Below are 25,301 nucleotides of genomic sequence, written 5' to 3'. Positions count from 1 at the left end.
ATGAAATTGGCACTAAATAATATTAATTGTCAATCAATAAATTATTTGTCATTAATTTTGTGCATCTAATTTTATAACAGTTTTTAGATATCATATTTATGTTAAACGGCTAAGCTACCTCTTTAATAATTCTTTCAAGCCCATGATATATCCTACTACAACAACTTCATAAAGTAAATAATTTAACACAATTTTTTTATTATTAATTGTATTTATATATTAAATATACTAAAAATTGAATACAAATTTCACTAACTTTAAAATAAAAATATACTATTAAATATATTATTAACATTTAAAGATTACATAAAAAAACCACAATACTAATACTATAAAATAGCTAACATTATTATAAATATCATGTCATATGGAGTATTATATAGTTTTATTGTTATAATATGCATTTAAATTAACAACAATGACATTATTTTTTTAATTTTCCCAACACTCTCCTTTTATATATATATATAAAATATATATTTTTTGATATTTTTTTTTTGAAATTATTAATAAATAAGTAGGAACGTTCATGTACATATAGTCCCAGTACATGTGCCAATAAATCATTAATATATTTTGGGTGCATGTACAAAAAAGTTAAGGACAACTAAAACACATAATCAAAAACAAAAAATAATAAAAGAAGGAAAAAAAAATAGCACCCACCACTACAACAAATGCATGAACACAATCCTCATTTCAACATCATCTCTCTCCCTTCCCTTCCCTTCCATTGAAAAAAAAGGAGATAAGAGAGATAAACAATTGCAAATATAGTTGTGGAGTTGTCCTCTTTTGCTAGTATCCAAAGGATCCATCTTCTCGGATTGCAAATATAGTTTCGGTGTTAGCGTCTTTTGCTAGCCAACAAAGGCTCAATCTTCTCGGATCACATATCCATTCTCGCCAAGCTCAAGTTCTTCATTATCAATCACCGCATGCTCTCATGTTTATACATAAAAAGGTTGTCTATTGCCTCGTTTGTTGTGTTAACATAAAGGACAACCCAACATATTTATAAGCCCAAAAAGTACTAATTAGGATCATTTTCCAAAATATTTCGCTGCTCATTTAAAAACAGAGAAGCCTTTACAATCCGTCTACACACACATTTAAAAACAGAGAAGCATTTAAAAACAAACATAACGAAAAAGCATAAAACAATATACCATTCGATCGTGAAGCGCACATACTAAACTCACGACATTGGTTCTCTGGCTCTAGGAGCGGTAACTTCATAGACATGGATACAACGAACCTTGATAATCGAATCAGTTTTCGTTAGTTCTAGATCATTGAGCAAGGTGTGGAATAGTACCATGGTATCAACCTTGCTATTCATGGGAAGAACAAAAAGATGAAGTTTGAACTGTATAAGGTAAGTAGGCATGTGTGAGTAGATCAAATGTCATATTTATAGGGCAAAAAATGAAATATGAGGCTCTTTTAAAACTTTTCAAATTCTCCACTTAGGTTAAAATTAAATTTGTTATTAACTTAGGTTTCTCTTTATTTGCATGTGTAAGAGATTGAATGGAGGCAAAATATTAGATTTTTCCAAACGGGTGGGAGTTATTTTTTTGAATCATTTCACACCTTCCATGGAATACAATATTATAACTATTAGTAACCGTTACTACACGTTCTTGGCGTCATGCACATTTATAACTAATTTAGAAATTATGATAATAATTATAGTAATATCCGCGTCAATTATAAAGCTGAATGATACATGTATGAACAAACGAACATAATTATTATTAACACAATTCTAGCAGTTACAAATTTTTTAATAGTGTAACTGCCAAGCTAAATTTATTTTAACTCTTCATGGCATGCAGTTACAAAATGTGGAAGGCAACGTCTATAAAGTAATAGGTTTTATTCTTAAATGGGTAGATTATGATATCAGAAATTATAGCTTTAAGCTTAAATGGCTATTTCATAAATACCCCTAAAATTCTAATAGTTATTACATAAATACCCTCAAAACTCCCCTTTTATATATGTATAGATTATAGTAATATCCGCGTCAATTATAAAGCTGAATGATACATGTATGAACAAATGAACATAATTATTATTAACACAATTCTAGCAGTTACAAATTTTTTAATAGTGTAACTGCCAAGCTAAATTTATTTTAAATCTTCATGGCATGCAGTTACAAAATGTGGAAGGCAACATCTATATAGTAATCGGTTTTATTCTTAAATGGCTAGATTATGATATCAGAAATTATAGCTTTAAGCTTAAATGGTTATTTCATAAATACCCCTAAAATTCTAATAGTTATTACGTAAATACCCCCAAAACTCCCCTTTTATATATGTATAGATACACTTTTATATAGTACTATATGCCAATTCAATATACTACTAATTGTTCGATACAATTAAATAAAGAGAGTTACGGAATTGAAAATGCATCTTGTATTTTTGATGTTTTGCTACGTTAATATTGATTATATTAGTCTTCATAAATATACAATGTATTAGCTTTTATTTTCTTTCTGTTTGTCGTAGTGTTTTAAAAATCGGACCGGACCGATCGGTTGGACCGCGAACTGGTGAATGATCCGATTCAATTCACCCCTAAAAACCGTGAGCATGTCTGTCCGCTTTGAACCAATGAAACCGATTGGGCCGGGAATGGGAAACCGGTTTTGTATGTTTAAAATGGCTTGTTTAAAATTATATAAAATATGAGGCTAGAGGTCTATCATGAACATTAATTATTCTCATACATTAAACATAATTTTTGTCCAATTTTAATTATCCCTCACTAAATTTTAACTATATTTTGTTAGTCATTAAATTTTGTTTATATTATATATATAATTAATTATACCTAAGATTGTTAAAGTTTATTATTTACTAAATATTATCAAACTTACTAACAATTCGTGTTTATTTATATGTAATAACTAATAATATTAATATATATTTTTATCCAAATTAACTACGAATCCATGTTTAATTTTATATAATTGCTATAGTATTATTTCATCATATAATTTTTTTTGAATTAATATAAATTTTATCTATTTTTATATATAATATGTACTTGTTTAGCTACACTAATTAATAATTTATGTATTGATAAGAAGATTATTTAAATTTTATCATTCACTTATTTTAATAATCTGTTATACATAAAATTTAATAGTGTGTTTTTATTATTGGAGTATATTATTGCTAATTATAATTTATTACTTACTAAATTTTATATATTTTGTATTTATATATATAATATATGTATTTGTAACAGTAAAACGGTTCGACCAATGAATCGGTTGAACCAGTGAACCAGTATTGATACCGGTTCGCTTGCCGGTCCGGTTCTTATCTACTAGTCTACTAAAGAAGCTCATAGGTGACTACTGAGTATGTTATGTTGATATTTGCTCTTGTCTATCCATTCTTGGTGCTGTTCGAATGGTGTACGCAGGTGTTCGAATGTTTGATCAGAAATTGGAATTGTTGTGGTGAATGTTATATCTAAAAATAAATCAATCGAATTTGAGAATTTTGGATTAACTTGATGTCTTAGCGTTGTATTAGTTTCAACCACATATTGTCTTATTGTTTGGTTAAGAATTATCCAAGTAGTGTGTGCTTAGTGTTGATTAATGTGATTTTCTTCTTCAGTGAAGTGTAGTGCTTTGGAGAGGATTTGCACCTGGTTCGCACAGAGTTGTGTCTGTCATTTTGGAAAGGATTTGCGCCAGAATTTTGCTTCACCTGCCACTTGGAGCTATCAGGCAGCCTATCTAGCAAAGGAGATGACAAACCATGGTTTTCCTTATCAGTTGGGATTAGTGCGCAGTATCCTAGGTCGTTGAATGATAGAACTACTTCAATAGTGTGATCTACAATCTTTCCTACCACAGCCTCAGCTTCAGAGAATTTTAACTGTGCATTGGTTAGTTCATGTTGCATTGTTAGGACATGTTGGCCCTTCTCCTTGAGCTTGGACACAGCTCCAATGAGCTCCTCTTCTCGGCTGGACAAAATCCCTTTGAGTTCAACAATCTGATGATTGAGTTCCTCCAGCATCTCTTTTGCATCTGAGAGTTCCAAGTTTTTCTGCTTCAATATAAGTTGAAGAGAAACCAGTTCAGACTTTAAATGCTGGATCTCTAATTTTTCTTCTACCAGTTCTGACTCTTTAGCCGTGAGAAGAGTCTGTGACTGTTCAAATGCAGCAGTTGTGTCGTTCCCGTCTACTGCAACGAGTAGTTGTGCAGAGCCGGAGGCTGCAGTCCATGGCAATTTGAAGGAGTTCCACACCCGCCTCCAGATAGGCCCATTTGGAGGCGATGAAGGAGGACGAGAAGAATGTGTTGCCATGATTGTAACGAGCAATATTGGAGCTTATATTGATCCATTTGCTCACCGCCACTTCGCCTCGGATCATGGAGGTCGAGAGAAGTGATGGCACAAAAGAGAAGGCTGCAGCCGCCATTTTTTTCAGATGAAGTATGAACATTTCACTATTGAATTTAGGGTCATCATTAATGTCATTTTCTATCATTTTACACATGTGGCAATTTGTAGAAAGGCTTGTACTAAACACACGTTAATGAGTTTTCTTAATGTGGGCAATTTGTACCAAACAATGTATAATCCGGAAAAGACTATCACACAATATGGGAAAAGCTTTTATCCGTAAACTCATTAAAACCTCACCAATTCTAACAAACGGACCCTTATAGGAGAAGCACCCATACTATCTCTTGGTTGTCTTGTCTGTGGGAGAAATTGTAATCTTTTTGGATTAATTCATTTAATTGCCTATGAATTTACTAAGTTTTGTCAAATTTTGTGGATTTTTAGAAAAATAAATATTTTTTGTTTTGGGCTGGCTTTTGAGGTGCCGCATGATCTTTGGGTTGCACCTCAATGGCCAACCCTCTCTTCGGGCTGCAGTTGCGAGGTTACTCATCGTGCTGATTGTCGTTTGTTTATGCTCTCAAACTTAATTAATAATTGTCAATTTTCCAGATTGATGCACAAGTTGAGTTTCTTCATTGTATTATTATAACTGAGTTGTTATAGAACACCAATTACACAAAACACCAACCAGAACAGTAACCTTACAAGTTCTGGGATTACAAAAACCATGATGATTGAATATTGAAAATCACTGCACCGCATGGCGGAAACAGATGAGGGGAGTGCAAGACTAAAGCTCATACGCAGGAGATGATTAAAACTTTGAATTAGCTAGGCGTTTAAAAATTGAGGGAAGCCTCTTCAGAAATTGATCAAAGTCGTTATCCCTGCCAAGGATACTAAGCCTAGCATAGTTGCTAGGGCACCCGAAAGTCCCGCCTCCTCGCACTCGAATACTCTCTTCTTTCATCACCTCTTCAAGATTTATGCCCTCTTGGGCCTTCATCCAGGCATAAGCTGTTCAAAACAAAACAGACAATATCATAAGTATTGTTCGCTAACGCGAATGTACAAAGTCTAACAATCACTGGACTTCTTTACCTGGATTGCATTCTTTATAGTTTCTGAAGTTGCAGTGTCGAGGAGGGAAATCGGGGACTTGCAACACATCAGTTCCCTCGAGAGCTTCTCGCAACTTCTTCCATCGCCCAGCCATCACAAACTGCCCGAACTCGAAGAAATTAGTGGAGTAGCTGTTGGTGGAGATAATCTCCAAGATGCTAATAGCTCTGAGCTGAGCTTCCTTGGATACCCCGATGGTGCTGATCTCCAAGAACCTCACCATTTGTTTTGCCACGTGCGAGTCCTTCACTATCGCCCATCTTCACATACACTAAAAAAGGAAAATGAAACTAGCCACATATATATAGAAACACATCAACAAAAGAGCACTTCTTTGTATGAAAACCAAAGCATTATAATTAGATCCTCTACCCGATCCTCGAACCCCGCTTGTCCTCCGGTGCATTTGGAAGCGGTGAAAAGCATGATGTCATGATCTGCAGGCTCGTGATGGCCATGTACTGAGGCCAATAGTATGCAAGGTCATGAACGAGCATGCCATTGGCCTTATTCACAACAGGGCCCCTTAGTTAGCCATTGACCATCTCGATGTAAGGCTGATCGTAAGCATGGGCGTCGCCTCCCCATTTAAACAACCCAGATCTAACATAGTCTGCTATCTGCGGATAGCACTGCAATCAACAAAGATTTAATCTCAGATCCAAATTAGCAGCAATATGAAACAATCAATGACAAACATTTCAATTGATGAGGATTTTAAAAGGGAGCAGCGGACACGACGTTGATGGGGCTTGGGGGGTCGAGGGGTTCAGCAAGGGCGTAAAGGGCAGCCTGGATGAGCTGGCTGGAGCCGTTCCCCACCACGATGTGGCGAACTTCCACGACGGCATTTCCGACATAATTGTGGAGATTCTTGATTTCTTGCTCGAGTTTAGGCAGCATAAACCAGCAGAAGCTCTTGGGGTTGGCGAAGTAGCTGAGGGCTTCGGAAGCTGAAATGGTGATTTCCAATAGGCCTCGTACATGGTGGGGATATTATTATTCCACAATTTTTAATTTCTCAAGACATCCGTACAGAAAAAATGTACACATGCAGCAATCTCAACACACACTGAATGTGCACAATGTGTCACAAATGCGCACACACTACATGCACAAATAGAGAGGCCACAAAACAAAAAAAAAAACTAAACAGAAGCAAAACTGGAGAAAAATAAAAACAGAGCATACCTATCAAAATCAAGAATGCATTGCTGATTAAGGTTAGTGAGCATTGACTCGGTAGTTTTGATCGGAGCTATCGATCACAACTGCTGCTTCAGTGCTCACCATTTTCCCTTTTTTCTCAAGAAAATTCTAACTAGTTTGAGGGGCTGCTTGATTCCCTATTTATAGGGGTTTGGGAATATATCACATATTTGTTGTTTTCTTCAAGTATTATTATGCTAACTGAAGGCTTATGAAATCTGTCCTTAGATTCAATTTTTCAGTTACAACTCAAAAAGGTTGACAAACATAAAATATGGGCAAGGTTTGTATTTTCATACAAACTACAAAGATTAGTGAAAGTTGATGATTTCGGCAGTTACAACTCAAATTCTTATGGTATGTAATTTAAAATGATTGATTTGATTGTTTATGTTCTAATTAAGGAACTAGGTTGTATGCTAACCACATAAATTATTTATTTTCTATCATAGATTTGGTACGCGTGTCAATAACGACAAAAAAACTTGTGCATCACAAATGTTAAAACACGCTCAACACACACCGAAATATAGTACTTAGTAGGTTATGCACACAATGTGTGAAAAAACACACCAATGCACAGAAAGAGAGACCATAAAACAGAAATGAAGAAAAATAAAAACAATGCATACTTATCAAAATCGAGAATGCATTGCTGGTCAAGGTTAGTGAGCTTCGACTCGGTATTTTTGATCACTTCAACCTCAGCAGCCACTGCCACAGAAGCAGCAACCGTTGAAGGGACGGAGCTATCGATCACAACTGCGGCTTCAGTGCCCACCATTTCCCTTCTTTTTTTTGTACAATGTTCTAGCTAGTTTGATTTAATTTGAAATCTCTCAGTTGACACATTTTTTGGGGCTTCTTGATTCCCTATTTACAAGGGTTGCATTCAGATGGGATTATATCACATATTTGTTGTTTTCTTCAAATATTATGATTTAACTGAAGACGCACGAAATCTGTCCAAAGACTTATATTTTCAGTTACAACTCAAAAAGGTTGACAGACATAAAATATGGGCAATGTTTGTATTTTCATACAAACTACAAAGAGTTGATAAAGTTGATGATTTCTGCAGTTACAACTCAAATTCTTATGGTAATTTTAAATGATTGATATTCTCTAGTTGATTGTTTATGGAGCTAGTTTGTATGCTAACGACATAAATTATTTACTTTTTTACTGTAGATTTGGTACGTGCGTCAATAACGACAAACAACTCAGTGCAGCACAAATGCTAAAACTAGATTTTTATCGAAAAGGTTTTCTGACAACATTTAATGATATACTATTAACAAACATTTTACATCGTTCGTCAGTGAACTACTCCCTCTGATCCCAAGCTTCCACACTCCAAATATCGTCCATTACTATGAGATACCTCCTCTCCGATAAGATTTTGTAAATTTCAAGCTTCTCTGCTTCGATTACCTTCAATGAATCCCTTCCAACTCGATCTATTTTTCCTTTGAGCGAAGCTAGTAATTGTGAGAGAATACTTGCTATACTATAATCTTGTGATATTGTGACCCAAGCTCGAATATCATATTGGTCCATGATCGTTGGATCATCATAAACACATTTGTATTTATTGCAAGCGCGAGATCTTCAACTTGATTCTTCAGAGCAGATCTTGATGATGAACTAACAGCAGGAGAATCACTCACGCCGTAGATCATGCTGTAGTAAACCACATATCCAACAGTTGAATCGAGCTCCTCAGCCAATTCCCCTAACTAATCTGAAAGTCGGACAATAATCTCTTCAGTTGCATTTGATACCTCCCTTATTGTTTCTTTATCAGGAAATCGTTTGAGATTGAACTGCAAGACAACAGCTTTGTCGTGGATGGATATAATTTGTTGTTTAACAGGAGTGATGAGATCATCATGATTATGTGTAAGGTCTGTTGCAGGGATTCCACAGCTTCATAAACCATACCAGCCCAGCAATTTATCAAACAAAATGCTTATCGTTGTGTGTTTAAAAAAGGCAAAATGAAAAAGTCGATTCTAAGCTGCAAATAGTCAAGAAATATCACCAGTGGCTCTCTGGATAAGAGTGGTTTGGGAGTCGAGGTGGGGGTGGTTAAGTGCTCATTGTCGAACCCTTCCCCTTCGTTGGAATTCTACGAGTGCTACAAACACGAAAAGTTCCATAAGTCTTCTGGACATTTTTTAAATTCCGGTTTTGGGAGAGACGCATGAGGATCGTGCGTCACCAAATTAATGAAACACACTACAGTCATGCGTTTTATTGAAAGACGCATGACCTTCATGCGTCTTTCAATGTACAACCTCATTTAACAAAATTATGCAAAATTTGATAGACGCATGAAGGTCATGCGTCTTTCAATAAAACGCATGACTGTAGTGCGTTTCATTAATTTGGTGACGCATGAGGGTCATTCGTCTCTCCCAAAATCGGAATTTAAAAAAAGCCCAGAAGACTTATGGAACTTAAATTTTAGCCCGGAACTAGAAAAGAAATACCCCCTACAATCTTTGAGCACTAATCGTTCCATGAGTGTTTAACCAACAACAGATATTCAAATCATATTTTTATAAATTACCTTATACATGATAGTTACAAATGAATGATTCATGAATGTGATGGAACAGTCATTTATTTGGTATTACAACAAAATACAAGTGAAAAGAAACCCTACGCTCCTTCCTCTAAACAGTTTCTAGGCCTTCTGGGAGATTGTTACTGCCCGGGGTGTACGGGAAAAACTTGCGGCATCCATAAAACACAGCTGAAAGAAATGCATTGGGGTTGTCGATAAATACAAAGTGTCCAGCCTGCAAGGAAGTCCGAATCATATTTTTTTCATGCAATTAGATGAAGAGGAAGAGTATGAACGAAGAAAATTCTACTCGTCTGAGTAACAAGGAGAGAAAGCAACCTGAGGAACCCTTATAATCTCACATGGAACCTTCATTTGCTTGCGTGCTTCTTGTGCTCCTTGGTAGTTCATCCAATCTTGATGGCCATATATAAATGTTGTCGGGACCTTCCATTCAGAAGCACTGTACCAAAAAGTGGGGTTCTTAAACACGAGATTGGAAAAGGGAAAACAAAATGCTGAACAAACATTGTAGTATGTAAATGATGTAATAATCGCAAACTAGTCAGCATTGTTTTTTCTCTAATCCCAAATATTCTGACCAATTTCAATCTCTCATTTCCTTTTCCTCCCTCCCTAATGTTGTTTCTCATCTGCTGGGACAATATTTCTCCTATTCTCTCCTTCCTATTTTGGTGGTTCATCCTTCAATTTTGGGCCACACTGAGCACAGCCACAGCTCATTGCATAGAAGCTAATGGATCAGCAGGATTAAGGTAATGAATCAACAGCTAAGGGAAGATACTTTGCAGAGATCATAGACACTTGAAGATCGCATGTATGTGGTATGCTACCTTCGACTCAGAGGAGAGACTGTGCAGTGTGCTCTTACCCCCTGCCATCGACCCAGCATTATGTACACCTATTTATACCCCAAGGATCTATTTAGGTATTACCTAAGTTCCCAAGAACCAAAATATAACTGTGCTGCTATGGTGAAGATGATGTTCTCAACATGAAGTTATCCTATCAGTAGCGATGGATGGGGGGGGGGGTATTAACTAGCAAGGACTTATCCTATCCGAGTACAAAACATTAGCGATTTTCACATATATGCAAATTGAATTACATTTTTCTTTAGAAAGTTCTATTATTCTATAACTAGGATAGTGGTGGGGAAGTTTTTGGAATTGACTGCATCTACGGCTGAGAGAGAGAGTTTTTCCTTACTGGAGGAGGGGTGAAAGTAGACTAAGAGGAGGGTAGGCAGTTCAGATGTATAGGTGGCAGGTGGATAAATTTAAATGTGAACAATATAACAAACATGATCCGAAGGTAGTGCAACTTCGCAAGTAAATTGCAATCTGTATATGCAAGACCACATTACATTAGATGGTAACCATTTTTATGAATGGCGACAAGATTCAAACATGAATACATGAGTGGCTGTTCCAAATTTTTTTCCAATTTAAGAAATTAAGAAATAATCAACTCACCACTGCAATAGAGGTTTTCGGGCAAAGGCTCCAAAGGAGAATATATACTTTAAGCACAACTCTCCACTAGCTTTAGCTGCCAACGTGTGGTATATATAATCTTCCAATAGAAGAAACATCTTGAGATTAGATTATAATACATAATTTTTTATATTACTCGAGATACACAAAAAATACCTGTAAGTAGTCTTGATTCATCCTCAGTCAATATACTTCCATCTGAATATGACCCAAATCTAGCACTGGTATACTTGCGAACCAGGTCTGGACCCCAAGGACCTAAACCTCTTCATTTGGACACAATGCTAGTTAGCAGTCATTTAAGATCAAAATTCTAATCGAAATAGGAAGTAAGCATAATAGCATTAGGCAGCCAAAACATCCTTCATAAAGCATCCTTCACATGACTGGGGTTATACTCGAACTCTTAAAATAAACCTTGGAAAGATTATCAAGGATGCCAAGGAACAAGCGTTTAGGCAAGCAAAAGAATCTACTTTTCACAGCCAGCGAGATGAATATTCTTATATTATTTGGATCATGACAACCCAAATAAAGCCAGAAAATTAATTAAACCCTAACCAATACATAACCTACATTGCTATGATACCCCATGTTCCTGCTTTCATTCTCTCCAAAAAAATGGTAGCCATAATTCAGAGCTAGTATCTAAATATCACGGCTAATAATGTCCCGTCCCTTCCCCTTCCTTGTTTATCCAGATTGGCACCACCAAGCCAAGTTGAATCGTACATTAAGGTCTAAGCATGACAAAAGAAAGAGTAAGACTTGGAGGCTTCTCTCTGGTGTTGACAGCTCCATTCAACATATATGTATTTTAAGGTGATTTGTAATTAGAAAACCTTGCCATTCCAAATAAATTAATTTACTCGGACAGAAGAGTTCTCATGCTCTTCAATAGTCCTGGATAACAAATTACCAATTTCACCAGTCAGAAGTAGACTTGGTGTTTCTGGTAGTCATGTGATACTTAACTACATTGAACCTGGCATGCTACACAGTTCACCTATCAATATTTAAGCCTTTGTGTTTGTGGTTTCCAAGTGTACACATAATCAAAGTGAGACATGACATGTGCTGTAATCTCAGTTTGCAAAGTATAACCACTATTTAAGCACACATTAACACACATATGGAGTAGCTAGGTTCCATTACATTCTATTGCAGTCCACAACACTAGATATAAAGTGGCTTCTAGGGGTAGATATTGCGATTGTTAATCATGGTTCAAAAGAAGTTTAAGGAGCTCAACAAAGGCGTAACAAACAAAACAAGCCAATAGGTAGAGAAGTATAAAGCTTATCATAGTTCTAGCATCAGTTTAACAGGTTTATGACAAAAATATCAAATACCTTACAATCTTCTGAGGTGTAAAATTAGACTCCCAGAGATGATTTAAAATGGCACCTTTCCATGTTGCTCTAAATCGAGTAAGCCACTCAGACCTATGTTCTGTTTCAGATGTGAATCCAGCAGGGCCTACTAAAATTAAATGCTGAACGTGCTCAGGATGCTGCAATTAACATGTAAATGGTATCAATGACGAAAGCAAATGACTAGGGTTGTAGTTGGATAGTTGTTAAAGATGTATATAGTACTAGAAAGAAAAAAAACACTGATCTACCTTAAGCGCATATTTAGCAGCAACATACCCTCCAAAGGAATGCCCAAGCAAAACAAAGTTGCTAAGATTTTTCGCTTTACGCCATTCCTCAAACGAGTCAATGAACCATGCCTCAGTTTCTACAACATACATAATATCCATGTTAAAGATTTTGTACAGTAATAAAATTCCTTTGATAAATCATCCTCGGCAATAATAACAGAACTGAGAGTTCATTTCGACACCACTTCAGAAACCAGAAAAACAGACCTTCAGTGCTTTTACATGTGAAATCAGGCCGACTGGATCCTCCCCAACTGCACGAAAATGGAGATAAAAACATGAGTACATTGCTAACATGTACTGTAGTATGTATTTCCTGAAGCTTTATACTCCAAATATAACTTATTCCTCTTTGATTGCGAAGATGGAATATTAAAAGGAAAGAAAACAAGGTTAATTGTTATACCAAACTATGCTCCATTTAAGCAATGGCATGCTATAAACGAGAAATTAATTAAGAAAACAAGTTGATATCAATGACTCTTAAATCAGCAATCAAATATACTAACCCAAGCTGATCAATTGCAACTACTCTGAAACGCGTTGCAAGGGCATCAAAATTACGGAAAAAGAAGCCTTGAGAAGCTCCATATCCATGAACCATGACTAGAGTCGGCGCGCCCTCTTTGGCATCAAACGTCACCGTATTGATAAACCTAGGCTCGTCGCTGGCCGAGCGGAACCAGCGGACTCTGGAACCGGGCGGACCGGAGCCAATATTGACCTGCTCTTGCACATAAGGCGTTCTGGAGAATCGAAATGAATAATAAATCCGATGATTGAGACTTGAAATTAGCATAATTGAGTTAAATTGCAGGTATGCTTACTTGAGGAGAGAAAGAAGGCGTTTTTCGGCGGCGATGATGTGGTCGGTGGAGGTCGGAATCCAGCGCAAAACGGAGGGCCAGAGCGAGCGGGTCTTGGAGGCGGAGGCGGCGGTGGATGAGTTGATTTCTTCTGCCATTTTAGTAGCTAAATCTCGCGGCAATTTGGACCAGCGGCGAAGGGCAGTTCTCATACGATTCAAAAAATTCTAATTGGAAAACTGAAAAGAATAAATGAATTGAAAAGAATAAATGAAGATTTTATAGAACTACTGCTATGTGTGAAAATGAGAGGTTGACTGTGAAAGAAGAGAGAAGGATTGAATTGATCTGGGAATCGAAGGTCAGTGGATCCTTCTATTGGCATACTTGTCGAGCAAGATTTTCAATATAATAAAAGTCTAAAATTGTTGTCACATAGTGAATGTTTTGATATAGATTTAACCTTTTTTTCAAAACAATATACTCCACGGTATATTCTAGTGTATATTTAACTTACTCCCTCCGTCCCGGCTAAGATGACACATTAATTAGCCGGCGCACGAGATTTTAGGAGTTGGTTAAAGTGTTTAATTAGAGAGAGAGAATGTGTGTATAAGTATTAGAGTAGAGAGATAAAGAAAGATGAATATTTTAATAGGAGTAAGAAAAAGTGGTTGAGTGTATTAATGAGAGAGAAAAAGTTACCAAAAAAGGAAATGTGTATCTTAGTTGGGACAAACTAAAAAGGAAAACGTGTCATCTTAAGCGGGACGAAGAGAGTACTAATCAGGTCAAAACACGCGATTGATCGTTAATTTTTTGTGAAATTAATATGAAATTAAACATACTCCTACATTTTTCGTCGCACAAAAAACTACTCCTACATATTTTTAGATGCCAAAAATTTTAATTTACAATTAATAACATAAAAGAGATAAAAAAAAAATTAAAGTATTTTTTTGTAGAGAATGAAAATTCACTAAAAAGTTATAAAATATGGAATAATCTTTTTATGGAATAATTTTACACGGGTTTTTAAAAATATAATGGAAAGTGAGTTGAAAAAGTTAATAGAATATAGATATAACTTTTATATATTAATTTTATAATAAAATATGAGCGAGATTGAATTAGTGGAACGTCTACCAAGTTATAAATGTTAAATGTGACAAATTATGTGGAACATACGTAAATGAAAATAAATGACAAATTTTTAAAGTTTGATCGTAGATAGATTATTTTATGGGTCAAGGGAAATTGAATGTAGGATGTATATGGCCGACAAAATTTATTTGACCAAAAATATACGACAATTTTGAACTTTAAAGTTTAATCTACTATTCCCTTCGTCCCGGCTAAGATGACACATTCATTGGCCGGCACGAGATTTTATGAGTTATTGGTTAAAGTGTTTAATTGGAGAGAGAAAAAATGTGTGTAAGTATTAAAATAGAGAGAGAAAGAAAGATGAATGTTTTAATAGGAGTGAGAAAAAGTGATTGGATGTATTAATTAGAGAGAAAAAGTTTCCAAAAAAATGAAATGTATCATCTTAGTTGGGACAAACTAAAAAAGAAAACGTGTCATCTTAAGCGGGATGAGGGAGTAGTATATTGATGAAAAAGATGTAGGCAACCCCTTAAATCTAGAAAATTTAACATGATTAAGGATTTGTCCCAGAGTTAAATTTACGATACTTATCAGAGCAAGTTTTAAAGTATTTAATTTGTTATTAACTTGTACTAATAAATTGAATAATAGTCTTGAATCAATGAGCATGACAATGAATGATAACTTTGATTCGAAAGAAAAGCCAAGACTAGATGAATTAAGATATACTCCATACAAAAATAAACCCAAAAAAAAGCCTTTTAAACATGAGACAATCCTCGAAAGCCAAAGTAAATTAAAGGGAACGGATTCCCTGCTGTGGAAAAGAATCAATGAGCATAACAATGAATGATAACCTTGATTCGAAAGAAAAGCCAAGACTAGATGAATTAAGATATACTCCATACAAAAATAAACCCCCAAAAAAACCTTTTAAACATGAGACAATCCTCGAAAGCCAAAGTAAATCAAAGGGAACGGATCCCCTGCTGTGGATTCTCCACAGCAGGGGCTGCTGGGTTAAAAACGACAGCGTTCCACCACTCTAATACGGTGCCGTTTCGACAATTCTTAATTCAATTGAAGACGTTTTAATATTCAGCCGCAATTTCTATCTTTTCCCAAATACTCCCTACTTTCTTTTCGCTGCTGTGTTAAAAACGACGCCTTTTCCAAAATAGTTATTTCAATTATAAAAGTTGTCGCTGTTAAGTTTTAATTACTGCAATTTTTCTCTTTTCCCACATACTCTTTCTCTTTTATTTTACTTGGACATGGAAACTTAGTTATTCTTTAAAAAGTAAAAAACCGGATATTACGTCAGATCTGATATAAACTAAATATATGAATAGCATTTGTGGAGGAGTTATATCATTTGTAGCATTTGATTAGTTTGTAAGGTAAGTAGGTATCTTGTGGTTAAGACTTAAGACATCCAATTAAAGGTCTCTTGGAGTTAAGTGTCTCAAGTAGTGTGCATGCCAATTAAATCTCTTCCTCCAGTTTGTCTACTCATCAAATTAAAAGACGATTTCTGATTGAGTCCAATAGCATCCGCCAAATCAATCTCATGTGCTTGAACATCTGTAATGCAACGTTGAAAAGATAACATATGTACTGTCTCAGGGAGATGAAGAGGATGACTATGGTCTTCGATAAACTCGTTTAATTTATACATACCATTAACATAAATCAACCCCAATCTTACTTTACAATATGTTCGAGTCTCAAGTCGAGGATTTTTACTCAATGAATCTCTTTTGTCTTACTTTACTCAATGAATCTTACTTTACAATATGTTCGAATCTCTTTTATGCACTCCTTCCTTGCAACAAATATATTTATATGATGTTGTTCGACCAGTTTTTTTGCATTTGTTAAAATAATATTTCCTAACTCTGAATCCTACTTTGCTTCTATATTGAACCCAAAACATCCAAGCATCATCTAAGCTATCAAATTCCATACCAATTCTAGGCTTAAAATTAGTGTCTAAACTCAAATTCATCAATGACAAATTATTGCAAGGGTCTTTAAAATCCAAAAAAAGAAGAAAATATATGAGGTAACCATGAAATCATAATATGTATGCAATGTTATGTTCCTCTCAGTATTTGGATACTAAGTACCAAGCTCCATAACAATCAAAACCAATAATATACTCGGGAGAAGATAATTTTGAGAAAATAGATTATTTCACTACAGAAAGTCTCTATCTCTACAAAGCATTAATAATAGACAAATATATAGATGATTTTGTATTTGAATTGAATACTCGTGGCTTATCAGAAGCTTTGAAAGAAAAAGAAAATTGCATATAGCTTTTTGGTGTGGAAGAATAACTTGAAAAACTTAAATGATTTCATTTTTTTATTCATGTACAGAAATCAGACAGAGGGATAGAGTGGTGGAACGCTGTCGTTTTTAACACAGCAGCCCCTGCTGTGATTTCTCCACAGAAGGGGATCCGTTCTCGTAAATCAAACACATCAAGTGCAGAATAAATTCTTTAATCCTCGAAAGCCAAAGTAGTACTCCACTACAACACATACTTAACCAAGCTGCAAGAATTGCACCATACAACCTTCCAATATAAACAATCTTTCCCTGCACCAACTAAAACCACAGGGAGATGGAGATGAGCTATTTCTCCCAAGCATGGGACATTAAACAAATTTACATAAATTTATAAATTATCCTTGCCCAATCAAAGTTGAAAATAAATGGAAAATGTAGAGAGGAAGCTTCAAAGACTGCATCCTGTCTGTATACTACTGATCTACCTGCAAATGAAAGCATGGATCCTCTTCTAGCAGATAACAGTCTATCACAAGCCCATCAAGTATGTTCTATCAATTTACCGAACCCCTCAGCTCATTATATCTCCTGGATGAACCATATGCAAGAGAACCATGAACAAGAATACAACTTTACTCCATAACAGAATTGAGGTGATCTATCAAAGTAACCATGGCTTCAGTGAAACATCTTGTGAACAGAATAAGGTAGATGTATAACAATTTTCTGCAATAGTATATAAAAGTATGCTAGCGAGCTAGATGTCAGAGGGTGTGTAGGCATTATAGTTAGAGCATCTCCAACGGCGGACGTCGCGGAAGTCCTACCCGACGTCCGCCATTGTGGATCAAAAGGTCGGACACGCCCGTCCCATTAGCCCGTCGGATGTCCTCGGATATCCTCGCGACGTCCTACCAAACGTCTGCCATTGGGGAGGGGGTTGGACGTCCCGGTCGGACGTCCGAGTTAAATTTTTTTATTTTTATTTATTTTTTATTTTTTAAAACTCTATAAATACGGCTCTATATATATGGCTCGTTAAATTTTGTAAATTTGAAACGCATAAATTGAATAATTGTGATTTTATTTTATTGCGGGAAGTCCTAGTGGAAGTCCTACATTGTGTAGTGGGATGGGAAGTCCTAGTGACGTGGCAGGAGGTTTTTGTGAGAAGTCCTAGTGGGAAGGACACCACCGGAGATGCTCTTAGTTACCTTATTGAAGGAGCCACGAGATGTTTCAAACAATCTCAGCTCTCATAAATTTAAAAGCCCAAAAGAGTCCAATGACTACCACAGCAAGATAGGAATTTATGATCATCATACCTGCAAGCAAAATATATAAACTGCATCAGTTTATGTTCAGTAAATCATCAAGCACTTAGAATTTTTCTTTATCCTATCCTTTCTTATACCTCGGTGGGGGCTTGCTTGGAGAACTTGGAGAAAGGAATAGGTTCTTGTGCTAATACTAATACAACAAACAGAATTTTATAATAAAGTCAGCAATAGCCACCTTATATGTTCTCTGATTCAGAAAATATACATTCAGAGACGAGGATCATTTATTGAAAAATACAAGGTAGCAACAAACACAATTACATTTAGTATATATTTAACAGGATCCACACATATTTGCTCTATATACTTATAAAATGCATATGAATGGAATTACACAAGAGATCAACATAAAGAAACTTAGTACAAGGGAGCAGGATATATATAATGAAAGTACAGGGAGCAACACTGTAAAAATTGAAGTACAGGGAGGAAATGACATAAAAGTAGAAGTATAGGGGATAAAATATGTCTTTTCCAGTAAACTTTCATGGAAGTAACAACTGAATACATAAACAAACATGCAATCTTACCCTTTACAAGCAAATAACATAATTATTAATGTAATAAACAAAAACATTACCTTTTACACATTTGACCTTTAAAAAGAAGGGGAGAAAGCTATATTTTCCAAGCACCGAGTCTTGAACTCCAAAATATAAAGACAAAAGAGCAACAAAACATCATCATTATTAGAGATGGTTTATCTTTTGTATGAGCAAGGAAAAGAGCATAATTTAACCTTGAAAGCATACACATTTGAATTTATAACTGGTAACAAATTAAACTAAGAGTAGCCAAGAGATAAGCAGGTTATGTGACAGAATTCTGTATATTTGTTTCCATAAAAATTTCTAAGCTGTACACATTTTACAAGTCACAAAACAATTCATTTCTCTTCTGAGCCTGAAGAAAAAGGTTAGGGGTCTCCAGCTTCTACCTTTAAAATACAAGTTAGCATAATGAGTTCCAAAAAAGTATTCCACATCAATCGACCAACTTTTAAATTGGAAGATGAAAAATTGTGTATAAGATCTGATTACACCCATCTAATGTTTAAGGGCATTGCTATGTCGTCATGATTTGGCCGTATTTAGACAAACAATAATAGCTATTTCCCAATCTTTGTATGCATTCAGTACAGATGCAGGCACAAGTACCATATACCAGTAGAGCTTCCGTTTGGGGATAGCCACAAGCTGTAAGAAACTGCTTGAACTATGACTAAATAGCCACACAGCTTCTCAATCCTGTGTTCGGGTGCATCAATTAATCTTTGTCAAAATATCACAACTTTGCACCTGGCTTCATTCTCATGTGCCTTTCAATCAGCATGTCCACAAATGCACGAATCTGCCCACATGATAAAGCGAGATTGTGAAAAATCCACACAAAAACAAAAAAAACAATTAAATAGATAAGAGAGCATACAGCAACTGAGGAAAATAGCAAACATTTCAGGAAAACACAACAAAGATCACATAAGTAGCCTTCACAAAAAATTGATCACGTAAGTAACCTTTACTGTTGAAAATTGTGGTTAAAAATGTCGGCATAAAAGTTAAGTTTGTCAATGTACATACTCTAGATTCCACATGAAAGGACTAATGTAAAACAAAATGAGCAGAGTCAGCAGACCACAAAAATCTTCCTGTAGAGAGATGCTCATGGATTGGCAATTTTTGGTAAACCAAAGGGAAAGAACAAACATTTCTTTTTGTATACATGTGCTAATCATAGCAAAAAAGCCTATAAGACAACTTTAACATAATGAAGAATTTGTTTTTTGCTTTCTTTTGAGAGGACATAATTTGAAGAGTTGATTACATGTTATCGTGCAATCATGGCACAAGGTTGCCAAAATAGTTTCTTGAAAAGCAACTCTTTGGGATGGATCCCAAGCTGCTAGAGTGTAAAACAGGACTTTCTGCAGTCCTCTATCACATTGGTTATACTACATAAGGGTTATATGGCCTTATAAGTGAGAATATATGATACCCACCTTATTTTTACATTTGAAATCAAGAATTCAAAAACAGCCATTGCTTTTTCAGCATCAGTAGTCTGTTCCATGACCTGAAACATAGAACAAAGTAAGTCACATAAAACATGTTTCACAGGGAGGAAGACCAGTAAACAATGATATAAGAAATAACCTTGGTTGCCGTTTTCTTCATTATTGACTTGTAACCTTCCCTATCAATTTTCCTTGCTTTATAAAGGGGCATGAGCAAGGAAGCCACATAATCCACAACTGACTGCTTTATACGCTCTGCTCCTCTAGGTTGGTTCCCTTCAAATATTTAGGGGGAAGATGACAAGTAGACTATTCAAGGTATATTTTTTTTTCATTAATTAAAATATTCATTTATTTAGTATAGTAGTAACACTTTTTTCATTCATGCTTATGATGCCTCTTCTTATGTCAATGAAATCGCTAACGATGCAAGTCAGTGTAGTGTATAGTTCGACCGTTCACCATATGATGATGTGATCTAAGAAAATCTATCATCTATTTATCCAAGTTATATTCATTTTCATATTTAATTATGGCGAGTTTTGTCTTATTGACACGATAACACTCTCTTTTACTTTGCATCAATGCAACACTTTATTTCTGTCAATGTTTTGGCCGCCGGTTGCAGTGCATGCATCTAATGGTAGTGTTAGTCGATGCACAAGCTAACATATCATTGTCATCGTCGCACCATATATATATATATATATATATATATATATATGTTGGGTGTTCGGTTTGCAAGATTATATCTCATTATTAAATTTGTATTATATTTGGTTCACGAGATTGAATCTCGTAACTTAATCTGATCTTATATGGATAGTCAACTTCCTCCAATTAAATAATCTTCCAACTTAATTCTAAATTATATCTTAATGCTATTTTATCTAGAAATTGAACCCATCATAAATGTGTCAAAGTTGAGCAGAGTATTGGCGTGGGTTTTATATTCTTGTTTGCAAATACGCAGGTTTACTATTTAGAGAACATTTTATGTAATGATGAGTTTGGTTTTCTAGATTTGAGCATCCACTCTTCCTAAAATTGTGGTTCCAATTCAACTATTGATTTGGTTTTCAATCTTGGTCAGCATTCTCTTACCATGTTATTGTCGCCATTGTTTTAAAAACTGGAGAGGTGAGCGTACTAACGAAGCTATTGATTCAGGGTTCAACTGGTTGGATCGTTTTACTAATACAAATATATAAAATTAAATGTATACTCCCTCCCTCCCTCCTATAGAAATAAGTTGAATTTTCTTTTTCGTCTGTCTCATAGAAATAGTCAATATTTATTTACGAAAACCTTTTTTTCTCCTTTTTTTAACTTTATCATTAATGAGCCTCACCATCCACTACATTATTTCAAGCAGTTTTTCTTCTCTCTTTTACTTTATTAATTATATATTAAAACTCGTGTCATCTTCAATTTCCTATTTCTATGGGACAAGGAGTATAATTTACAAAATAGTATTAAATTTTGCAATGAAAAAAATATTTAAGACCGCATAAGAATACATTAAATCTTATCTATAATTATTTATGTGTAAAATTATAAAATAAAAAAAAATATATTGTAATGTAGTGAATGATAAAATTTAAATAAATTGTTTGTTAGTAAATATATAAATTATTAATTAGTGTATATAAAAATTAATATTTTTGTATAAAAATAGATAAAGTTCATATCAATTTAAAAAAGTGTATGTGAAATATTTTATACCAAATATATATAATTAAACCTGTGTTAGTTAATTTTGGTTTAAAAAATACTAATATCAATAGCTAGTGTATTCTATATACTTAAAAAAATATAAAATTACACATAAATTATAAGTTTATGTAGATAAAAAAAAATTCATGTTTAATATATAAAAGTATTTAATATTCACAATACTATCAAATGCTCTAATGGGCGAGTGGGAGAGGTCCCCTTGATGGGAGCTCTTGAGTTGGTGGTAGGGGTCCGTAGTTCAGGAATGAAAATTATTTTGAATTAGTTGCAGTAGGAAACCAACCACGTGCGAATTGTTAAAATTCTTAAATCTTGTCCCATATTTTTTAAAAGATGAGTAACCTATTTCTAATAGAAACAATTTCACGCCTATATATATACCATGAAAGGGTCTTGACATAAAAGCATAATTCTGAATAAATCGCATACAAATATTTGCCCTATAAACAAATTATTTGTACAGAAATAATCCACACAATAATTAAACCAGGTCAGCCATAAATCAATCTATATGGATCCAGATTCCCTCACTCGGAATATCTTTATGAACCACAAACAGAAGGTAATAGCCAGCCGGTGCAAGATTGCCCGAACCCGGGGTTGTGGCCATAAGCTGGTACGCGGATCCCCCAACCGGCATCGCATCCCCACGCTCGAGAACCAGCAGTCTTTGATTCATCGAAAACGAGTGAGTCGCAAATGCCGGCGCAATCATTGTTACCATGATTGTGCTTTGAACCAGTTGACCCGGGTCAACGCTGAACCGGACCGGAATCTGCTGCCCGTACCCGATTTTGGATCCGGATACGGGCGAAAGGATCTTCGGCCGCAGATAGTCAAACTGCGGATCCAAATATGGTGGTGAAAACGACTGGAGAGATAACTCTGTTGGAAATAGTACGTTTGTGAAGTTGTAAAATTCATGAGGATTGCTTCCACCAACGAGAACTCGACCGTCGCGAAGTAATACTGCAGCAGAGTGGTACATTCAAGGAGTAGTGGTCGGGTTCTGCACCTCGAATCTCGACCCGGGTTGGTTATCCGGGTAGTAGAGAACCGGTGACAAAACCGGGCTCCGCCCCAGTTCCCAGGCGGCGGTGCCCGTGCCAGCACCGTTGATAATCAAGACATTACCATTAGGCAGCAACAACATATCACCCATAACCCGAGCAGAGGGCATGGTCTCCATAACCCACTGAGGATTCGGGTCGTTTATCCGGGTCCTCCCACACGTGTCGAGAGCTTTCACGAAATCACCTTTGCGTGCTCTGTCGCAAGCTCCCTTGATTGCACCGCCACATAGCAAGACCTCAGCTGCTGCAGCATTGCCCTTCAGAGGCAGTAATACTGCAGAGCCTGTGCTCGGGTAGTTCCTCGGGTCCCCACCCGGTAATGTGGGGTAGGTCCGGATGATTTTGGAATTCTTGTAATCGAATAATACAGCTCGATTGTTTGCAAAAATGAATAGATTTCCATCTGCATTCAAGAAGACGAACGGGTAGAGGTTGTTGTCAGTGTCAGCGTAGTCGAATGTCTGCTGGAGAAAGGGAAGACTGTAGGACCCATCCGCCCCGGGTTGTTTGGGGTAGAACTCGTAGTTGAACTGGCCCCGGCCGCCGATTATGATCTGGCGGCCGTCTGGGAGGATGTGGCTGGTGGCGTACCACCTGTTCTGAGCGAGTCCCTTAACTATCTCTTGCCAGTCGCAGGAGGAGGAATTGTCGGTGCAGGCTTTGTAGAGACGGACGGCGTGGTCGCCTTTCCCGTTGCCGCCGGTCTGGGCGAGGGTGCCGTCGGGGAGGACGGCGCCGGAGGAGCACCAGATGTTGGAGAGGACGGTGAGGGGGCGGACGGAGTTGGAGGCGACGTCGTACTCGACAGAGTGGGCGGTGCAGTCGAGGCGGGAGGCGGGGTCGTCGGGGTCGTGGACGCATTTGGCGTTGGGGAGGGATATGTTGGAGTTGCCGAAGGCGGTGCGGTCGAACATGACCACGCGGTCCGTGTGGAGGAGCTGCATGTGCATGGCGGAGATGCCCGCGTTCGAAAGGAGTAGGTCCCACTTCCCTCCGCCCGCAGCGGCGGAGACTGAGAGGAGGAAGGAGAGGAAGAAGAAAAGAGCAATAGGTTGTGGAGTCATGTTAATTTTCAGAGTTATGCATGAGAGAATTGTGGTCATGGTGGATTCATTTAAATAGGAGAGGAGGCGAGAGTATTATCTAATACTTGCGTATGGAGAAAATTTAATTATATCCATATTCTCATTCCAATTCATGCATATGATTATATTACGTGTGATTAATATCCGTATGGATAAATATTAGCGAGTGTTGGTCGAATACAATATCGGGTTTGATCGAACAAGAATTTTAACGAGCTCAAATAAGAATTAAAGGATTAAAAGTTGAAATTTGTGATACATAGTGTGAGCCATTTTAGATAAAGGGCCATGGTTTGAGATATTTTATTTTTCTTCCATTATATATTAAATTAAGGAGAAATTTATAAATGACCAAAATTAGATTTGATATCATTATGGCATAGTATATCTTCTAGGTTATCTAGTCCGTCCAAGATGTCGAAATTAGTAGGATCATATCAAGAGCCATGATGGTTGACGACAAGATATTGATAAGAATTCCAATAACTTTAAGATAGTAAGGGAGGAAAATTGTTAATTATTTTCGATTTGCAAAATTATATCTTGTGATTGTATATGCAGTATGTTTGGTTAATAAGATTAAATCCCACAATTTCATCTTATATGGATAGTCTTATGATTAATTAGTCATAGTCATCCCCTTCAACTAAAATAACCTCGCGACCTAATTCTAAATGGATAATCATATGATAATGAATCATAGCAACCGAACGACACATGTGTGTACATTCAAATACTATTCCATTAGGGCTCAATATTCCTTAATTAAAAGTTTCTATTATCTTACGAATAATTTATTAATTGATTTATAGTTTATTAATTGATTTATTAGGGCTCAATATTCCTTAATTCGACACAATGATCTTTATATGAAAGACAAGTATAGTTACATATACTTTATTTGATATAAAAATCACTCATTATTTTGTTTAAACTCACCAATTCGATCCTGATAATTAATTAGAGGTATATATAAGTTTAGATCATTTTAATAGTGAAGGAGACGAGACTCCCACAGGCCACAGCCAACACAAACGTGTGGGTATTATCTAATTAACATATCAAAATCTATTTAAACATGGAAATAATTAATTATATTCATACTCTCGTTCCAATTCATGTATATGATTATATGAATACATTACGTGTGATAAATATCCGTATGGATAAATATTGGCAAGTATTGCTCTAATACAAAATTGGCTTTGATCCTACAAGAATTTAACGGAGCTCAAATAAGGATAAAGAATCAAAGAAAAGTTGAAATATTGTGATACATATTGTGAGCCATTTTAGAAAAAGGGGCATGGTTTGAGCCATATGGTGCAGCTATTGTTTTGACACATATTGTAAAA

At 35.9% G+C, this 25,301-nt stretch overlaps 1 protein-coding gene, 1 long non-coding RNA gene and 2 pseudogenes across 2 annotated transcripts; all 4 read right to left on the bottom strand.

Annotated features, from left to right (window-relative positions):
• Positions 1 to 5,211: 5,211 nt before the first annotated feature.
• Positions 5,212 to 7,512, bottom strand: LOC125205257 (tryptophan aminotransferase-related protein 1-like; annotated as a pseudogene).
• A 1,764-nt stretch (positions 7,513 to 9,276) lies between these two features.
• LOC125207826 (alpha/beta-Hydrolases superfamily protein) lies at positions 9,277 to 13,648 on the bottom strand. The gene is made up of 9 exons (XM_048107324.2): positions 13,311 to 13,648; positions 12,993 to 13,229; positions 12,691 to 12,737; positions 12,442 to 12,560; positions 12,170 to 12,330; positions 10,974 to 11,083; positions 10,797 to 10,896; positions 9,640 to 9,763; positions 9,277 to 9,535 (listed from the first exon to the last, which is right to left on the bottom strand). The coding sequence occupies exons 1-9, from the start codon at positions 13,499 to 13,501 to the stop codon at positions 9,410 to 9,412; spliced, it is 1,215 nt and encodes a 404-aa protein (XP_047963281.1). The 5' UTR covers positions 13,502 to 13,648; the 3' UTR covers positions 9,277 to 9,409.
• A 3,033-nt stretch (positions 13,649 to 16,681) lies between these two features.
• Positions 16,682 to 18,685, bottom strand: LOC148923037 (uncharacterized). Its single transcript, XR_016132352.1, has 3 exons — positions 18,112 to 18,685; positions 17,183 to 17,285; positions 16,682 to 17,015 (listed from the first exon to the last, which is right to left on the bottom strand). It is a non-coding gene; the product is annotated as an uncharacterized LOC148923037 (long non-coding RNA).
• Positions 18,686 to 22,250: 3,565 nt separating this feature from the next.
• On the bottom strand, positions 22,251 to 23,897 carry LOC125203675 (aldehyde oxidase GLOX1 pseudogene; annotated as a pseudogene).
• Positions 23,898 to 25,301: the final 1,404 nt, after the last annotated feature.

This window comes from Salvia hispanica, chromosome 6 (genome assembly GCF_029641045.1).
Source record: "Salvia hispanica isolate PSC_SH4W2 chromosome 6, Shi_PSC_v1, whole genome shotgun sequence".
NCBI lineage: Eukaryota > Viridiplantae > Streptophyta > Magnoliopsida > Lamiales > Lamiaceae > Salvia > Salvia hispanica.
The sequence above is the reverse complement of the archived record's forward strand: the minus strand, read 5'-3'. Positions and strand labels throughout refer to the sequence as shown.